The 18,496-nt window shown below is 50.1% G+C and overlaps 8 protein-coding genes across 8 annotated transcripts; 4 read left to right on the top strand and 4 right to left on the bottom strand.

Moving 5' to 3' along the window:
- The first annotated feature begins 72 nt into the window (after positions 1–72).
- On the top strand, positions 73–749 carry FOBCDRAFT_218748 (heat shock factor binding protein 1-domain-containing protein). The gene is made up of 3 exons (XM_031177022.3): positions 73–288; positions 431–533; positions 586–749. The coding sequence occupies exons 1-3, from the start codon at positions 232–234 to the stop codon at positions 672–674; spliced, it is 249 nt and encodes an 82-aa protein (XP_031048155.1). The 5' UTR covers positions 73–231; the 3' UTR covers positions 675–749.
- FOBCDRAFT_218751 (thioredoxin-like protein) lies at positions 750–2,171 on the bottom strand. The gene is made up of 2 exons (XM_031177023.3): positions 1,522–2,171; positions 750–1,464 (listed from the first exon to the last, which is right to left on the bottom strand). Exons 1-2 carry the CDS (start codon positions 2,033–2,035, stop codon positions 860–862), a joined length of 1,119 nt encoding a protein of 372 aa, XP_031048156.2. The 5' UTR covers positions 2,036–2,171; the 3' UTR covers positions 750–859.
- Positions 2,172–3,217: 1,046 nt separating this feature from the next.
- FOBCDRAFT_198923 (ribosomal protein S14p/S29e-domain-containing protein) lies at positions 3,218–4,150 on the top strand (the record flags this gene model as incomplete). Its single annotated transcript, XM_059608933.1, has 4 exons — positions 3,218–3,279; positions 3,371–3,470; positions 3,639–3,761; positions 4,094–4,150. The coding sequence occupies 4 exons, from the start codon at positions 3,218–3,220 to the stop codon at positions 4,148–4,150; spliced, it is 342 nt and encodes a 113-aa protein (XP_059464483.1).
- FOBCDRAFT_24534 (P-loop containing nucleoside triphosphate hydrolase protein) lies at positions 3,956–5,858 on the bottom strand. Its single transcript, XM_031177025.3, has 2 exons — positions 5,489–5,858; positions 3,956–5,416 (listed from the first exon to the last, which is right to left on the bottom strand). Exons 1-2 carry the CDS (start codon positions 5,690–5,692, stop codon positions 4,283–4,285), a joined length of 1,338 nt encoding a protein of 445 aa, XP_031048158.2. The 5' UTR covers positions 5,693–5,858; the 3' UTR covers positions 3,956–4,282.
- A 582-nt stretch (positions 5,859–6,440) lies between these two features.
- FOBCDRAFT_218755 (trafficking PGA2-domain-containing protein) lies at positions 6,441–7,636 on the top strand. The gene has a single exon (XM_031177026.3). The coding sequence runs from the start codon at positions 6,770–6,772 to the stop codon at positions 7,238–7,240; it is 471 nt and encodes a 156-aa protein (XP_031048159.1). The 5' UTR covers positions 6,441–6,769; the 3' UTR covers positions 7,241–7,636.
- A 1,204-nt stretch (positions 7,637–8,840) lies between these two features.
- On the top strand, positions 8,841–13,711 carry FOBCDRAFT_129640 (uncharacterized protein; the record flags this gene model as incomplete). Its single annotated transcript, XM_031177028.3, has 5 exons — positions 8,841–11,920; positions 12,297–12,345; positions 12,416–12,641; positions 12,802–12,952; positions 13,009–13,711. The coding sequence occupies 5 exons, from the start codon at positions 8,841–8,843 to the stop codon at positions 13,709–13,711; spliced, it is 4,209 nt and encodes a 1,402-aa protein (XP_031048161.2).
- Positions 13,712–14,062: 351 nt separating this feature from the next.
- Positions 14,063–16,252, bottom strand: FOBCDRAFT_24554 (pyridoxal phosphate-dependent transferase). Its single transcript, XM_031177030.3, has 4 exons — positions 15,992–16,252; positions 15,235–15,889; positions 14,821–15,180; positions 14,063–14,763 (listed from the first exon to the last, which is right to left on the bottom strand). Exons 1-4 carry the CDS (start codon positions 16,173–16,175, stop codon positions 14,094–14,096), a joined length of 1,869 nt encoding a protein of 622 aa, XP_031048163.2. The 5' UTR covers positions 16,176–16,252; the 3' UTR covers positions 14,063–14,093.
- A 251-nt stretch (positions 16,253–16,503) lies between these two features.
- Positions 16,504–18,235, bottom strand: FOBCDRAFT_24559 (uncharacterized protein). The gene has a single exon (XM_031177031.3). It carries the CDS (start codon positions 18,160–18,162, stop codon positions 16,735–16,737), a length of 1,428 nt encoding a protein of 475 aa, XP_031048164.2. The 5' UTR covers positions 18,163–18,235; the 3' UTR covers positions 16,504–16,734.
- Positions 18,236–18,496: the final 261 nt, after the last annotated feature.

Consider the following 18,496-nt stretch of genomic DNA (forward strand, 5'->3'; position numbering starts at 1 on the left):
AATGCCGTATCCGTCTATTTTCCGGCACAGTATGAATAAGGGGCAGTTCAGCACCATCAAACAAACCAGGTACCGCCAGACACAACCACCAACGCACATATACACGCTCACAAGACAAACATTGCACTCAAGAAACCACTTTGAGTACCTCGGTGTCTCTCTATATAGACTTTTTCTTCTTCAGTTTAGTTCATTTGACACACCATCCTTTCATCCTCCTATCCCAATATCATGATGGCTAGCAACGAGCCGCAACCAGATACCACAGCCAACAGCAAGCCTGAAAATGTATGTTTTATTCTTCCGCGGTTCAGGCAACCGTCTCTGGATTCATTTTATGTAGTGTCGCACTGAGAACGCTTAAGCTGGGTTGCAAGGCCTTCATGGATGGTTTCAACAGCACCGCTGACTCAATTATTCTTTTTCACAGCCTTCAGATGATGCTCGCGCCGATGTCACGGCTGCTGTTGAGGAGCTCCTAAACTCCTTGTCTAACAAATTTGCTGGTGTCTCGTCAGAAATCTTTGCGAAAAGTGAGTATCTACGGCCTCGTATTCCGCACCATCGCGCTAACATAGTGTGAAGTGGATGAGATGTCTCGGAGGCTGGATAATCTCGAAGCAGCTCTTCAGGAGAGCAAGGCCAAAGATGGAGGATCAACCAAGTCCTCGTAAGATTTGAGTTCAAATAAGGGGTGTAGGGTGTCTAGGCTTTCTCTCAGATGTTTCGATTCATCACATGCAAATAGAAGTGCTAACATGTCTCGTTACGATTTCATCATGTCGACTAAGATCCAAGTACATAAAACCCTTTGATTCGTGACTTCCTTTCCGCTCTCATTTATCATATGTGTGGTTCTTTACAGTTCATCCTTGATCTCTTCGATCTTCTCCTCGACCTTCTGCGTAAACTTCCGAAGAACGTTCGTCTTCTGCTGAATCTGGTCACGCTTGGCGGGGGCCAGTCCACCCTTAGTAAGGATGCCGTCCAAACGAGCGAGCTCCTTCGATACCCAGTCATTGTTCGAGCTCAGCTTGTCAAAGACGCGCACGTAGTACTCGGCGTATGTTTTCTGAGCAGAATCGGTGAGGGTCTCGACCTCCTTCTTGACCTCCTCGGCGACGTCGGCGATGGCAGCACCGCCTGTGATCTTGGCCACGAGCGTGTCAAGAGACTCAACGGTACCAGCAACGGTATCAAGACCACCACCGGTGACTCGGTGGGTTCCGGCATGCTCATTGATCCAGTCAACAAAGGCCTGCTCACTGCGTCCACTTTCGTAGGCTACAGCCTTCTTGCTGCCAGCAGGGAACCACTTAATAGTTGGGTAGGACTTGACACCTTGCTCCTCAGCCACTGCCTTGCTGTTGGGAGCTTCGGCATCGACCTTGGCGATCAGGACATTCTTCTCGTTAACGAATGTGTTGGCGAGGTCTTCCCAGGTAGGGGCAAGGCTCTTGCAGTCTGGAATATGTCAAGATTAGTCAGATTGAACGAAAGAATGGCGCAGGAAAAACTGACGTCCGCACCACGGAGCGGTAAAAGCGACGAGAACATGCTTGTCGCCACCAATGGCCTTGGGAAATGTCGCATCGTTGAGGTAGGTAACCTCGCTGGGCAGCTCAAGCTTCTTCTTGGGTTTTACACCGGTCTTCTCAACGATGAAATTGGTCAGGCTCTCAAGGTCGCGGCCAGACTTGTAATCCTGAGGTTTGCTGCTCTTGCCATCGAAGAACTTAAGGGTAGGGAAACCCTGGATACCAAATCGCTTACCGAGCTCACGCTGAGCGTCAGCGTCGACCTTGGCGATTTGGACCTTGTCCTTTGCGTACTCGTAGGTATTGGCTAGGTCCTCCCAGACGGGAGCAAGCGTCTTGCAGTGTCCACACCACGGAGCGAAGAACTCGACGAGTGTAGGTTTGCCGGACTTGAGAACGATATCGTCAAAATTGGAGGGAAGCAATTCGATGACGGCGGATTTGGCTGCGACGGTGGCGGCAAGGGCGCTCAGCACGAAGCTCTTGATTAGAACCATTTCTTATGATGAACTTGATTCGATTGTTTTTGGATGAAAGAGTAGTAAAAAGAAAGCAAAACGAAGCAAAGCACTGTCTGCAATCAGAGAGATGCTTGTTTCTGGAGGGTTGCTTGGAAATCCACCAGAGATGCCAGCTTGCATAGGAATGTCCGGTGTAGGTGGATATCCCTGTAGGTTAAAGCGGGACCTACAGCTAAGGCAAGCTCGAGCTGTATTGGTCAGCCATCATACCTACAACAGCCCATAGTTTGGACTACATTATTTTCGATGAAATAGCCTTGGTTAAAGTGCTCTTCGTTTCTTTCGACTCATCATATTGGATGATCCCCTTCGAATCAACTGTTTGCAGAAATTGATAGCTATCTACCTCGGGTGTGGGCTACTCTATGGCCTATACGCTATGTGATAATGAGAAAGCACAACTATAACATAAATTCAATGAGGTAGCCATGTGAACGACACTTGACGATTCGAAACTTGCGAGACAGACAAAGTCTATCTAACATCTCCATATAAACAGGACGTCAATAGGTATCTAAATCTAGAGCTTCTTGAAATACCATATTCACGACAAGACCGCTATGGTTCTTACAATGGCCCCCGCCGAGGCTCTTTTAGCTTCAACACCAGCTTCTAGATCTCTTACAGAAATTTAATAATATTCTTGGCTGCTGCTTGAAATCTTTGCACAGATTCACAGGAAAGACCAGCGTTGTGCATATAGGCGGTCAAATGAAGTACAATCTTAGCGGATATTTCTTGAAAGCAACTCGCTATCAATAGCTCACGATCCTTGACAATCTTGCCGTGTAAAAGGGTTACCACCCCAGCAGCAGGATGGTACTGCCCTCACAATAATACACAGAACATTCGGGAATAGCATATTCAAGCTCATGCAGAAATCGAGTTTAAGCCAATGGTGTAAGATAGACGCTCATGTTCGTTTGCTCTTCAGTGGATGTCAGGTAACCTTGCTGGACAGCTCCACGTCAGTGGAGGAGAGCGGGTCCTTGTATTGCCCCGGGTTATTGATAGTCCGGGACCCGATGTGCCCTGCTCCAACCCGAACTGGGGCTGCGGAACCTAGTAGGTCAGCGCACACAAAATTTCCAGCGGCAACTTGAAATCAAATCATCCCGCAACCCTTCGAGCTTTCGGCCTTCAATCATCACCGCAACGATGTCTCACGAAAGCGTCTGGAACTCCCGCCCCCGAAACTACGGCAAGGGCTCTCGCAGCTGGTACGAATCTATATCTCCTTTGCCCGAAATTCTATGCGCCTGATGGCGTCGAAATCATCGACCGAATAGGATTGATGCTAACACCTCGCAGCCGCGTCTGCAAGCACAAGGCTGGTCTCATCCGAAAGTACGACCTCAACCTGTGCCGTCAGTGCTTCCGTGAGAAGGCCAAGGATATCGGCTTCAACAAGGTGAGTTTCAATCGAGCGGAACTACTATGGGCCCCCAACACCCAGGACGACGTTCGGTCAAGTAGTGGGAACAACGAAACTGACCCGGGATTGCCTGCAGTACCGATAAACGATCATGACACCCGGTTTTCTCGGTTAAGGGATGGGGGGGACTGCTAGAGAGCATAGTATTGTGTGGATGGGGAGAACTCTCAGCAGAACGTCAAAGGCCTCGCGGTAAAAAAAGAGCACTCGGAGGGCGGCCGCTTGGAACAGGAGTTTTATGGCTTGCTTGGGTCCCTCAGGAAGATCGTGCGTCTGACGAAAATCCTCCGAGGATAGACGAATACCATTGCATTGGACCTCGATCATGTCTATGTGTCCTGTCTTATCCTCCCACCTGTCCGCATGACCAGCCTGTGGCTATGGAGTGCATCGGGTCAATGTGATTAATGACAATCCTAAAGAAAAACTCCAAGTGCTGGCCCTCGCGCATCCTTGAAGACCCCGTTGTGCTCATCAAATGTTGATCCAGTCATCATGACTTATCACGGCCACAATGACCATCATACTGCCGCAATGAACAAGCGATTCAAGCCGAAATGGGTTTTCTAGTTTATAAGTCTTATTACTGCCTCCCCTAGATTTTATCTAATTCAGATCACCAAGAAGGTGGGAGGAAGCAGAGCGGAGATCTTTGAGCCCCAAGGCCAGCTAAATAAATGTACAGGAGCCAAAATGGACTCAAAGAAAGGCATTGCATGATTGTACATAAGCGTAATAATTCGTACACCGTCCCCGTTAACTTTTTCATTTCTTGTCTAAAGCGCCGCTTACTTGATGATGCGAGTGCAGAGACCAGTAGCGACAGTTCGGCCACCCTCACGGATGTTGAATCGCTGACCAACCTCGATGGCATTGGGGTGACCCATGGTGACAACCATCTCGGTGTTGTCACCAGGCATGACCATCTTACTGGAGGCATCCTCAGTACCCTCGGGGAAAGTCAGGTCAATGGACTCATCTGCAGTTCGGAGATAGAGCTGGGGTCGGTAGTGCTCCTGGAAACCGGTGTGTCGGCCACCCTCCTCCTTGGTGAGGACGTAGAGGGAAGCGAGAAACTGGGTATGAGACTTGACGGTGCCAGGAGCGCAGACGACCATACCACGGCGGACATCCTCACGGCGAACACCTCGGATGAGGAGACCAGAGTTGTCACCAGCCTGGGACTGCTCACAAGACTTCTTGAAGGTCTCAATGTCGGTAACCTTGGTCTTGATAACCTCCTGACCCTTTCCGACAAGCTCGATCTCCTGATCACGCTTCAGAATACCACGCTCCACACGGCCAGACACGACGGTACCACGGCCGGCAATGGAGAAGACATCCTCGACGGACATAAGGAAGGGCTTGTCAAGGTCACGCTCGGGGGTTGGGATCCACTCGTCGACGGCAGCAAGGAGCTCATCGATCTTCTCGGTGCCAATCTCGGGGCGCTGGTTCTGGAGAGACATAAGAGCAGAGCCCATGATGACGGGAGTGTCGTCGCCTTCGAAGCCGTAGGTGTTAAGAAGCTCGCGCATCTCCATCTCGACGAGCTCAAGCATCTCGGGGTCATCAATGGCATCGACCTTGTTGACGAAGACGACAATTCGCTGGACACCGACCTGACGAGCGAGGAGCAAGTGTTCACGGGTCTGGGGCATCTGTCCATCGGAGGCAGCAACGACGATGATAGCACCGTCCATGTTGGCTGCACCGGTAATCATGTTCTTGATGTAATCGGCGTGACCGGGGCAGTCGACGTGGGAGTAGTGGCGGTTGTCGGTGGCGTACTCGATGTGTGCGGTCGAGATGGTAATACCACGCTTTCGCTCCTCAGGAGCCTTGTCAATGGCACCATACTCAAGGAAGTTGGCGAGGCCCTTGTCGGCCTGTCGCTTTGTGATGGCAGCAGAAAGAGTGGTCTATGATAAAGAGTCAGTTGGGTTTTGAGAGAGAAAGAGAGGGGTTGTAGGATATAGAGGACGCAGTCATACCTTGCCGTGATCGACGTGACCAATTGTACCGATGTTCACATGAGGCTTTGATCGCTCAAAAACAGCATATGTGCGGTAAAGGTTGAGGACACCGGAGGTGTTCTGCTTGCTAAAGGTGGACTGAAGAGGGTTGATGGGGTTAGCCCGTAGACCTTGTCGGGCGGTGCGCAGGAAAGGCGCAAGGGATCGGAAAGCGGTCGACATTGTGACGGCTCCCTCTAGATAGTATAAATGACAATTAAAAACGAGATGGAGCGGAGAGTAAGGGGAACAGAGGCGAGAAACACACGATGGTGCTGTCGGGGTGCACGATGGGGACGGAGATGGAGATGGAAAGCGGCTATAATGAGGCCTCGAAATTTTCTCGAGCTATCAAGCCAGGCCTCTGGTCTCGCTCCAAAGGTGTCTGTCTGTTCGGGAATGGATGTCTGGTGGAGCCAACCAGCCAGGTTTACGCCCACTCAAACCACAAGGAAATAAAACAGGTAGATCACGTGGCGTTGATGAAGCTTAGGTTCCATATCAAGTTCCTGTACTTATGACCTACCTACCTATATAAGGTATACAATACCTAGGTAGTTTGTACGGAGCAGCTGAAGAGCTTTATAGTTTCAAAGGCGTATGAGTTGCACTTCTTTGTATTGGTGTAAATTGACTGCCTTTGGTCGGGCAATGGTACTTTTCTGGCTTCCAGATTTATACAATGTATCAACGACTCGGTACTATATAATGTACTTAGCCTACTATCCTTCCATGGCCCCAAGGGATTTCTATATAACTCTCGGGATCAGTAGGAACTGAAGTACTGTAGTATATCCTAAGCAATTAGGAATTTTTTATCAGAGCGATTCGCGAAGCACTGCCAATCATGTGCCTTCAACAATAGCATAATAGCATGGAAGTATCTTGTACCCTCATCTTATTTGCGGGTTCTAGAATTTGACCAGTGAGCCGGGTCCATCGGAGAAGGCCAACTAAAAAGAACCTCCCAAGTCGCGCGCCATATAAAAATCTCAACCGCAGCACCTCAACTCACAAGCTCTGACATCTTTCCCTCTCCTCGCTGAACCAAGCATTGCTCCTGATCCTATCCTGGGACCATTATTCCCGTCGCTTCAAACCTCAGCCCCTGGACATCTACACGAATACGATTATTAAACTCACCTGGTTTAAACGCGACCGTCTCTTCAGACCTTCAACAGCGAAAACAGCAACCTTCTATTAGAGCAGGTTCATTCACAAACCCGTAGCCCACTTCTAAAGTAACTGAAAACGTTCACAATGGATCCTGTTGGTCAACAACAGCAGCACCAGGGCGAGCAACCTGAACTCAATGCCTTTGGGAAACTCACTGCTCAGTTCCTGCAGTATGGAGCCAATGCATCCAACAACATTTCAAACGCCTTCGACAGCATGGACACAAAAGCATGGCTTCGTCTTACCGTCATTGTCGGTGGCTATATGCTGCTGCGGCCCTTGTTCCTCAAGTTCGTTACTAAGGGGGCTGTCCAAAAGATGGAGGATGAGGATGCCCGCGAAAAGCGCAAGGCACAGATTTCTCCCAATGAGCTACGTGGACTAGTTGAGGATGAGCCTGAGATTGACGAGGAGGGCGATGGCACCGGTGCCGATTGGGGTCAGAAGGCTAGAGTGAGGCAGAGGACTATGCTGAAGGATCTTCTCGAAGCTGAGGAACGACGGAGGGAGGAGGAGGAGGACGATAAGGATATTGCTGATCTTCTAGAGGACTAGACTCTTATCATCTGGGCTTCTTTGGGCGCATTGGTGGGGAGTTTCTGGTTTGGCTGATCGAAAGTGACAAGAGGGTCACATCACGGGCTGCAAGCACGTCTCCTGGACTGGCTACTGACTTGATTGAAAACTTGGGCACCTCCATTTCGGTTTCTTGTAAAACGCAGGTTTAAGCTGGTTTTCCCAGTGAGGCTGATTCTTCTGATTAGAAAGAATCCCACCAGACCATACCGATAGTCTGGGAAAGCGGAAAAAAGACGTAGTCTGAGGCATAATATTATTACATATGTATAGTTTCGCCGTTGTTTGGGACGATAAACATTATTAAGTTGACCTAGGATGCCCATGCTTATTCCATAAACCATAAAATCCAGCCAGAGCTTCCAGCCGGATGTGGTTCACGTTGACCAGGGAACAGGTTTGCCCACAGCTTACAGGTCAAGTAGTTCAGCATTGTAGCGCTGAAACTACACGTATAAGAAAGCATTAAGAGAAACTTGATAATATAATACTAGGAATATAATGATAAATTGTTTTCACGTGTGGATTCACAAGTATTTCTGACAGCTACAACTAGCGAGAGGATTCTGTCTTAATATCCTTGACTACCAGGCACTTATAGCAGGCCGCCTTTGACCAGATTTTGATAGCCTTGTAAGGCATGAAAATAAGTACTGAGTATTGGCGTTAGTTCTTAGCATAGCCGCGATTATCCCGCACGAAATATATGAGAGACATTATTATGTATTGATATTACTGGCAATCCTTCCAGCGTCAGAGAGTTAGTGAACAGAAGTGATTCTCTTGGGATTACCACTGGAGGTTATTTGAGGCACCTACTCTGGTGGCATGGGAAGATCCGCCTGCTGTATTACTCTGTGCAACCGTTCGATGCTGCATAAAGTTCTCTGTCCGGTTACCGAGACATGATATCCATGATCCATCTTGTGGTGATACGTTACCCTTGAGCAAATCGGTGATTTTTAAGGTGGCTTTAATGGCGTGCAAATCGAAACGTAGGAGGGGCAACCTGGCGGGGGTATTGGAGAGGGGTGGCAGGGTAGATGCCCAGCTGCCCACCAAGAGGTACTTCGATTTGCGTGATCCCACAGCCAATTATCAAGTACTTCAAGTGATTGATGCTATGTCATCTGGCTTCGTACTTCGATTTGGACCCAAACTGCGCCCCAAGGCATCTCCGACACCTTCTCGTTCCTTCTGACGTCGCCGCCTTGAAACCAAAACTATAACCGACCCGAAGAAGATCTTGTCTTTTTTTCTACATTTTTGTTTAGGCTACCAGGCTTGCACTTATAGTTTCGGCTTCAACATTCACTTAGAGCGTTTCTCAACGGGTGATAGACCTGGACTTCGAACTATTTTGGAGCGCCCGCACCAATAACAACCTAAGCTTCCCGTCTCCAGCAGGCCTGTGCGACAATAGAAAACAAACATCAGCAAACTGCCCGAACTGCGACTTGATCCAAGCAGATCCACTTGGTTGTCCTTCGTTTTGTAATCCGTGGTCGCATTTGCTGTTCTTGTTCCCTCGGTAGGGTATCATGATTTCGTGCCGATCAGACATATAGACGCTTGCATCATGGGCGAATCGTTTGACATACAGAACCTCCTCCAGGCGGGCTACTTCACAACTTCTCGAGCCAAGAGTCCGAAGCCGTATGGTCACCAAGATCCTACAAGAGAACTACTACTTACACAGAAAAATAGCCCATCATCGCCAAAGTTAGATGATCGTCCTTCCTCTCAACCCCCACCGTCGCAACAGCCGCCATATCAGCTACCTTACTACCCTTTAATACCACGACCACGGTCCGCCGCGCCGGCACGCGTACCAGGAGTTAGACCGCCGCCCCCATCTGTGGAAGATGAGGAAGTTTCTCTCAAGCGAGAGCATGGTGTGTGCCTCGCAAAGCATCAGGAAGAAGAGCCTCCATCTCGTGGAGATATTGAACAGAACCCTATGATAATGGAAGTTCATGAATATAACCCGGAGCGGCGGTTTGTCATCCTGACAGGATCATCAAGCGGCTCAGAGGGTGGTGAAACAGAAACGAGGGTTGGGTCGGACAGGAGACGTGAGACCGAGAGAAGAAGAGAAGAGGACCGACGCAATGAGCCAAGCAGGAGACCCGAACCTGAACGAAGGGCTGAACCTGAACGAAGGGCTGAACCTGAACGAAGGGCTGAACCTGAACGAAGGGCTGAACCTGAACGAAGGGCTGAACCTGAACGAAGGGCTGAACCGGAAAGGAGGAACGAAACAAAAACTCCTCGTACTGACCGGTTCGAGAAACCTCAAAGGAATGAGCGACTCGAGCGACAAGATCGGCCATCGGGTGACGCATACACGGACACAAGATCTAGCCGGAGATACGATACTACCCTCAAGGCTGATGCAACAACGAGCAGGGAACGTAGTCGACCACCGTTGGAAAAGAGACGCAGTAGGCAGGATCTACCTCGACTCGAAACCGAATTTAGAGACGACCAACTCCCCGAAAAATACCGTACTCGTCCTTCAGCCCCTGCCAGCGGACGACATGACCAGCCCCCTGCCCGACCCCCAAAGATTCCTCTTGATCCCCAGCTCGCACCTGAGGTTATTAAAAGTAGCGCCAGCGGACGGGATCAAGCGTACTATGGGCAGTCTCAGAGCGCTTCTCGTAGGTCTCCTACTCGACCAGGGCATGTATCAAGCGCCCCGAATGAGCGACGATATGATAATGGACACACTCGTACTTCTTCAACCGCTTCCACCACAAAGCGTACGAATGTCGAGACCGAGAAACCGACACGCCCCCTTTCAAAAGAGCGGGTTGGAGATGCATCAGCTCGCCCTCTGTCCAAGGACCGTGATGAGCAGCCTGCCCGTCCGCTTTCAAAAGAAAGAGTTGGAACTGAATCCTCTTACCGAGGCGAGTACTTACCAAGAAGTACCAAGAAAGATAGGTCCCCTTCCTATGGGAGGACTGATCGTGAAGATTATGGAAGATCATCGACATACCCTCCTCGTGAGCCAACACGGGAACCAACAACCAGACGTGATGACCGTCGTGATGATCGAGGCGACGACAATCGCTCTGGTGACGATCATCCAAAGGGTCCACGAGAATTGCACCCAAGACGTAAGAAGTCTGTCGTGTTGCAGGATGAACGCGAATCTCAGCCGAAGCTGGAAAAAGTTGATGCACCAAGTGGCCCCCGATTGAGACCACGAGGACCTACGATGCCTATTCCAGTCGCTATCCCTACGGGTTCGGCAGTATCGGATGATTTTACTCAAAACTTACGACCTGCGTCAACGTTTCCAATTGCTCGAGATGAGCATGTTCTTCCAGAGAGGCCTAAAAATGAGCTTCCATACCCCGTGGATGAGGACACTTTGATCGACCCCTTCGATACCCGCGGCAAGTCTGAAAGAATTGGTAGGCCACGATCCCAATACGAACCAGACCCAATCATATCAATGCCCGAGATGCCAACGCCTATTGCCATTGGCCCCGAAATACCACTTGAAGCCAGGCCAGCATCAGCTATTTCATCTGCCACTCGCTCTCCAGCTTCTTCGCAGTCATGGCAACCTCCAACATTTGACCCCAATCGAGATGGCGTTCGCCTTGAGAAACCGGTGGGGTCCGTTAGGCGTCACTCGGAGCATCAAGAAGCGACAGGTGCAACCACGTTTCCCGAATGCCGCCGCAAGCACCCCGTTGCAGGTTTGGTGGACTGGCTTACACTGCCTCGTACAGAGTTCAACATTTGTCCTGATTGTTATGGTTCCGTCTTCGCCAAAACCGAATACCGAAAGCCATTCCAGCCGATGCTTCGCCCCTCGGCTCAAGCGATTGCATGCGATTTTGGCGTCGGGCCATGGTATCGCATTGCTTGGCTCCTCACCTTGAAAAACGAACTGCCGGATTTACGACTCTTTCATGAGGTTGCCAAAGCCATATCTACCACTTACAGCCTCCCGTGCCCTGGTGATAGAGTCACCACACGTAATTGGCTGACACTCTGGAACCCATACACTCGACAGCCTGTATATGATTTTACCATATGTCCCCAATGCGCTCAAATTATCCAGGCACTGTTTCCCAATCTGACTGGCATTTTCATTCCTCTGGACTCCCGCTCAGAACCTACCAGGGGGCTTTGCGCCATGCGTTTTAAGCCAAAAAGAAAGCGTTTCGTCATGTACTTTGACGCCATGGAAACGACTTCAGATCAAGCTCGACTGGAACAGGAAGAGCCAGACCTTGGCACTCTTGCACAAGAAGTTGAGAAGATGGCCGCAGTGAGCGAGTGTCAAGAGGACAAGCCAATCACCAACGGATACTGGCATATCATGCAATACCTTCGACAGTTCTCTGTCTGTGGCGAATGCTTCGATGAGGTTGTCAGGCCATTGATAAAAGACGATAATGTCATCGCTCGCAACTTTTATATGAAGCCACAAAAGCTGCCACTTGCAACCTGCCAGCTCTACTCTAATCGAATGAGAGAGATTTTTAGAAAGGCATGCCGGTGGAATGACCCTAAATACTTAGAGGCTAAGGTACTCGAGAGGATGGACGTCGAAGCCATGATTCACGAAAAGCTGGCCAAGCTGGATAGATCCAAACATGAAGACGAGGATTGGGTTGAGGAACAGGTAGATAAGTATATTCAAGAATGGAAGAGATGGGAATAATGGGACATGACGCAAGGGACACGGTACGGTGGGATATCTGCATCTTGGAGTATTTAGAAGGGCATAATGATGACATGTACTTATGCTAAGACGGAGCGACTCGAGTGAGCCTTTATGAGAATGACACGAACACTATGAACATTGTCTATGTTGTATCCACCTATCCCAGTGATAGTGCTCTCAGTGTAAGCCACAAAGATCCCCCCAGATGAGTACGAATAGTGCTACTCGCACTGTCCTATAGTAGGGTGCTTGTGCAAAAGTCGCTACTTAAAGTGGGGCTTAGGGTCTCTCCGCCCACCAAATTTGATTGCCCGCAAAATATTCTAAGTGAAATTTCGTGAGCTTCGCAACCTCCCACTCCATCACCAATTTCGACGCCGCACGACCCGAGGTAAGAACTCAACGCCAGCTGTTGCAATTAATCTGGACCTTTTTCATACTAACTCAAGCATCATCAACAGGTCCAAGTCTCAACCTTCGCAATGGCTTCGCGACCTACCGTCTCTATCATCGGCAAAGATGGTGCTCCCACTGGAGCTACCCACGCCATTCCCGCCGTCTTCACCAGCCCGATCCGACCGGACATTGTCCAGCAGGTTCACACCGGTATCGCTAAGAACAAGCGACAGCCTTATGCTGTGAGCGAGAAGGCCGGTCACCAGACCTCTGCCGAGTCTTGGGGAACTGGTTAGTACACGATGTCTTTTTTCCCCCAGATTTATGGTTCTAGAGGGGAAATTTTCTGTGGGCGGGGAGAAAATCACGGAGGTGGACAAGGGAGAGACGAGAAATGTTTTGGGATTGCACGACGATGAGCAGAACAGCAGGCTAACCACATTGCAAACAGGTCGTGCTGTCGCCCGTATCCCCCGTGTCTCTGGTGGTGGTACTCACCGCGCTGGTCAGGCTGCCTTCGGTAACATGTGTCGTTCCGGTCGCATGTTCGCCCCTACCAAGATCTGGCGCAAGTGGCACGTCAAGGTCAACCAGGGCCAGAAGTAAGTTTATTTTCGACGACGAGGCTCGCAATTGCAAGGCTAACGTGCAACACTAGGCGATACGCCGTCGTCTCTGCTCTCGCTGCCTCCGCTGCCGTTCCCCTGCTCCAGGCCCGTGGCCACCAGGTCAACTCCGTCCCTGAGGTTCCTCTGGTTGTCGACTCCGCCGTCTTCGAGGGTGCTGCCATTGCCAAGACCGCTGCTGCTTTCGGCCTCTTGAAGGCTGTTGGCGCTGGTGCTGATATTGAGAAGGTCAAGAACTCCAAGAAGCTCCGTGCTGGTAAGGGCAAGCTCCGTGGCCGACGTCACCGCCAGCGACGTGGCCCTCTTGTCATCTACGACCCCGAGACCGACGGCAAGGAGCTCGTCACTGCTTTCCGCAACATCACTGGTGTCGAGACCTCTCCCGTCACCGCTCTTAACCTCCTCCAGCTCGCCCCTGGTGGTCACCTCGGCCGCTTCATCGTCTGGACCTCTGCTGCCTTCAAGGCCCTTGACGAGATCTACGGTTCCACCACCGAGGCCTCTGCCCACAAGCGTGACTTCCTCCTCCCCTCCAACGTTGTCTCTCAGGCCGATCTTACTCGTCTGATCAACAGCTCTGAAATCCAGAGCTCTCTCAACGCTCCCAAGGGCGAGGCTGTCACCCGCCGATCTGCTGTCCAGAAGAAGAACCCTCTTAAGAACAAGCAGGTCATGCTTCGCCTGAACCCTTATGCCTCCGTGTTTGCCCAGGAGGCTCAGAAGAAGCAGAACTAAAATAATTCTCGACTTGCTGGGTGTGCAGCGGGTTAAGACGGAACTAGATGACGGGTCTTGCATGGTTTGATATTGAGGCGTAATGGCTTCTTTGAAGGTTGAGCTCTCTTAAAAATGAATCAGAGATTTGATATGAATTACAGCCTGACTCGGCATTGGTTCCATAACTTGATGCTTGTTTGCCGTAACTGTGATCTCAGCTTGCTACGTTTGCTTTCCGCGTGATTGTCGTAACAGTAGCTGTTTTCGTTTTCATTTTTATTGCCCTACACACATGTGGCATCGAGGTTGACCTGTACAGTGACTATCTTACATGTTGGTAGCCTGGCTATTTTTCTTGTTCAATGCTCATCATTCAGTAACTCCTGTTCATTTATTTACTCTAGCTGGGTAACTCTTCGAGTAGCTTCTCAATCTGTGCCGTATCGTTAATCTTGAAGAATTCACCCACAGATCGTGCAAATCTGCTTGCGCCACCGTCAATATTCTCGTCGCTCTCTGCTGCAAAGCACAGTCGTATATACTGCCAGCCACGCTTTTCCCGAATCTCCGGGGTGGCACTGAACATGCTACCAGGGCTGCCCAGCACCAGATGAGGTGCATGAGTACTATGGATCAGAAATGCATTTGCCAATGCGGTGCCATCAATGACAGGGGCAATGTCGCCCCCTCTGGTCTGGTAGAGAGGGTGCTTCTCGAAGTGGACACGCACCCAGACAAACATCCCTCCACGGGGCCAGTCAAAATCGAACAAGCGTATCTTGCTGATGACGTCCCAGTCCAAGTCTGGGTTTTGGGACGTTGACTGCCTCAGAGAAAATGCATTCTCTTCAAGGATAGAGCACATTCGGGTCATGCGACGCTCATACTCGCCACGAAGGCCCTCAAGCCATCGCACCCAACCATCAAGCTGCCAGCCAGTAAACGAGGGTTTCTCTGATTCTGGGAGAGAGGAGAATGTCTCAAGAGTTGATGAGTGAGGGCCTAGAATGGCTTGAGCAATGAGTGCTTGGACGAAACCTGAGGGCTGGCCAGTGCTGGTCTCTGCGATCCTATTCATCAAAAGTCAGCTTTTACGGTATCGATTACCGAGATACAGAGTAGCATACCTAGTAAGACGTTCGATGATTGCAGGTTGTGCAGTGGCATAACCCAATCGAGAACCAGGGGCTACTGTCTTGGAAAAGGTATCGAGACGGATGACACGGCCATCAACATCAATGCTAAGATATGATGGAACAAGTGAATCTATGAAGTCGTAGCCAGATGACTTAACTGTCTTGAGTGAATCGGCCACTTGGGGGATAGCATAGCCCCTAGCTTTGGCTTCGTGTATCGCAGCGGAAGGGAACTGCAGATACCAATACGGGTCATCTTCAACAATGATGATGTCGTACTTGCTTGCCAGCGCGTAGATCTCCTTTCGTCTCTGAACTCCTACAACACCACTGGTAGGGTTATCTCCCATCCTGTAGTCAGCGGTTAGTATATAAATGCGTTCTTAGTTAGGCCAAATTACTCACGTTACCGTGTATAAGAAATGTGGCAGTCGTCCGTTTTGAGGATTCCAGTTCTCGAGCACCTCTCGCAAACCACCAGATCCTTCGACTATCATACCTTCTTCGTCAATCTCAACTGGAACAACATTGACTCCGAGAGGCCGAGCTTGAGTAAGGATGTTACCAAAAACAAAGGTCTCACAGAGCATGCCCGGCCGCTCTACCACGGGATGCAACCCGTCATACCAGGGGTCAACCAGGAGCTGAAGGACCTTTGAGAACCCATCCGTGCCGCCATTGTTGAGAATGACATCCGCGCCACCTTGGTATGGAACGCTTGGGTGAAGTACTTGGTTCGTGAACTGCCTAATGAAAGAGTGCAGCGGCGGGTAGCCAGTCACCTGTCCATACTGAAGGGCAGTGGCAAGGTCAACCTTCTTAGTGATGTCTGGTTCGTTTAGAATCTTCGGTATAGAGATCCTAGACGATGTTTTATTGTAATCTGGATTTCTAGGGGCGTTTTTGTCTGGACTGTTGCTGTATCCAATAACACTGCCTGACAGAGACTCGGTTGATGGATCAACCTTGTCAGGGTAATTCGGTGAGGGCTCCCAACGGTCCGCGTTGGATATCTGAGCTTCCAAGGTATCGAAGGGGAAATATTTGACATTGGGCATTCCTACCGGCCGTGTTAGTGCGGACCGTGTAATGCGGAGGCTAACAATCAAAGTTTCGGTGCCTCGGTGCCGGGATTGTCGATCACCGACCGAATCCTACTCACCTCCAGCAAAATTGCTGATGCCCGGAATCTGCATGAATTTGTAAAAGGCCTTGATATTGCTTGGCTTGCGATTTCTAGTCACTTTTGAGAACAGGTGCGACAGGTCTTTGGGTGGAGGTAAAGCTTGGAGAGCCGTCGCACCTGGCGAAGCCTGGGCTGTAGCATCAGTTGCGGATGGTGCCATTGCCAAGATCAAGACCAGTTGACTTTTCAGAAATTGTTGTGTTTTCAATCAAGGCCTTAGAGGATGTAAAGGTGATCGATATGTAAGAATGAAAGAACACAAGCAAGATAAGAATGAACGTTCTTTTCCCCTCTTCAAGTACCCTTGACGTTTCTTCGCGTATCTCTAACCGGATCTTCTATTGATAAGGCAATCCAACTATTGCCCTGACTGGGTTGGACCGGACCTGTTCAGTCGCATTCCCGATGGCCGAATTGCCCCAAAACGTTGGATCCATGGTCCTTCCAACTGCATTACAAATCCAACCCCGACTCCCGCCATTCTAACCCACCATCACAACATCACTGCACTCGCACCATCCCCAAAGACCCCATAGTTTGCCGAATCGGATATGGACTGAGTGGGAACCACCACCAACGGTTTGCTTGACAGTCTGAAGCCCCTGTCCTAAGCATCCTATCACATCATCTGGGGTCAAGACGATATTGAATCGCAACGTCCTAGACAAATGGCGAAATTGTATTGCGAATTTCTGTAATATTTCGTCTTTCAGTCTTGATCAGAGCTCATATCTCCCCTTCTCCACATCAGGTCGAGCTCCAGGCTCATAGTGAAATCCAATCTCCTCAAAGGTCTGAGCCTTGCAACCTAGTTGTTCGAATCTCGCCTTGGCTTCGAGGAACATGCTACGCTGCCACATGAGCTCGTCATTCCAGTAAGGTGGCTCCTTTCCTGGCCGCTTGGCCTTCATAATCCAATCGTGCAATTTGTTGATGTAGTGGCCATCTCCGTTGGGACCAAACACATGTAAAGTGTCGCCTTCCTGCTTCTCCAATGCCTGGCTCCAAGCTTCCATGGCGCCTCGAGCTGGAAGCTCAATGTTGTTGGACCACACAGCTGAAAACAGAGCTGCTTGGCTCTCACTCAACGGCCAAGGGGCTGCTTTCATGTTGAGGCCTGGGAAAACGAGGGTTGGATGCTCAATATTGAAAATGTGTTGGTACAATCCGTGCACACCTCGGCCTGTGGTAATGAGCTGGTGGCCTAGATCCCCAAGAAATGGGAAGCTAAAGAGGAAGCCGGTGCAGAAGACGATGGCGTCAATATCCGTCTCGACTCGGCCATCCTTGAAACGGATTCCCTTCTCCTCAACCAGGAACTCATCAACCTCTGCTGTTTCCGTACACCCAGAGTGAGCTAGTCGATCTGGGGGTGTAGGGTGTCGCACAGACAAGATAGCAGGCTTTCTACACTCCTGATTGATCTGCAAAGCAATGTCGAGGCCAGACGGGCCATTACCAATCACGACTACCTTGCTATCTCTAAAAGGATAGGGAGTGCGATACTGTTTGGAGTGCGTAATTACTCCGGGGTATGCCTCGTTAAACTCTTTCAAGTTCTTCATATTGGGTACAAATGGTATCGAGTAGTGACCATTTGCAACGACCACGGCATCAAAGGTATTCGTGGTTATGTTGCCGCTATTGATAGTTGATTGTGTTTCAACCTCCCACCTGTCCCGACCATCTCGCACTTTCAGATTCACCCGCTCGACACGTTGACAAAAACGAATCAGGGGTTTGACATCCTCTGCATACTTGACCAGATAGTCCTCGATCATAGGCCTCTCAGGGAAGAGCTTGGAATCCTCGGGAAAGGCTTGGTCGGAAAAGTTCATGACTTCCTTTGGGATATTGGCGTGCAGGTTCTCGTACATCGGCGAAGTGAACATCGGAGCTGATGTCGAATTCCATCTGATGGGGTTTTCAGGAGGGCAATGAGGATCTTCTTGAGGCACAGGACAAGTTCCTGGGGCTAACCCATAGTATCGCCAAATGCCGCCAACATGGTCCTGCTGCTCAAAGATAGTAATGTCCTCAAAACCCTGCGCAATGAGATATTTCGCTGCCGCAAGTCCAGTAGGACCAGCGCCGATGATTGCGATTTTGCGGACGTCGAAAGGCGTCGGCTGAGTCAGAGAGCCCATATTGTGCTGTGAGAGGTGAAGCAACTAATAAGGCAGCATCCAGTCCCAGGCACGAACCGCTTCTTCACTGGTGTACCGTTGCGAAGCAGGAAAGATAAATCAGCAAATCAATGAGTTGCCTAGGTAATCAAATTCTTCTATGGACAAGCCTGGGAAAAGTCATCAGCTTTCCCTTGCCATCGAGATACGCCTAAACCTGAGTGGGGGTAGGAATCATTTCGACTTTGTCCCGACTCTTTTTACTGCTTCTGTTAAGTCACGGTAGTTCGGTGCTTCCCATTGGAAGTCCTGGCCTGTTGTCGGCCCCAGAGCCGCATAAGAGTGGCCGCCGTCT

Source organism: Fusarium oxysporum, chromosome III, assembly GCF_013085055.1.
Source record: "Fusarium oxysporum Fo47 chromosome III, complete sequence".
Lineage (NCBI taxonomy): Eukaryota > Fungi > Ascomycota > Sordariomycetes > Hypocreales > Nectriaceae > Fusarium > Fusarium oxysporum.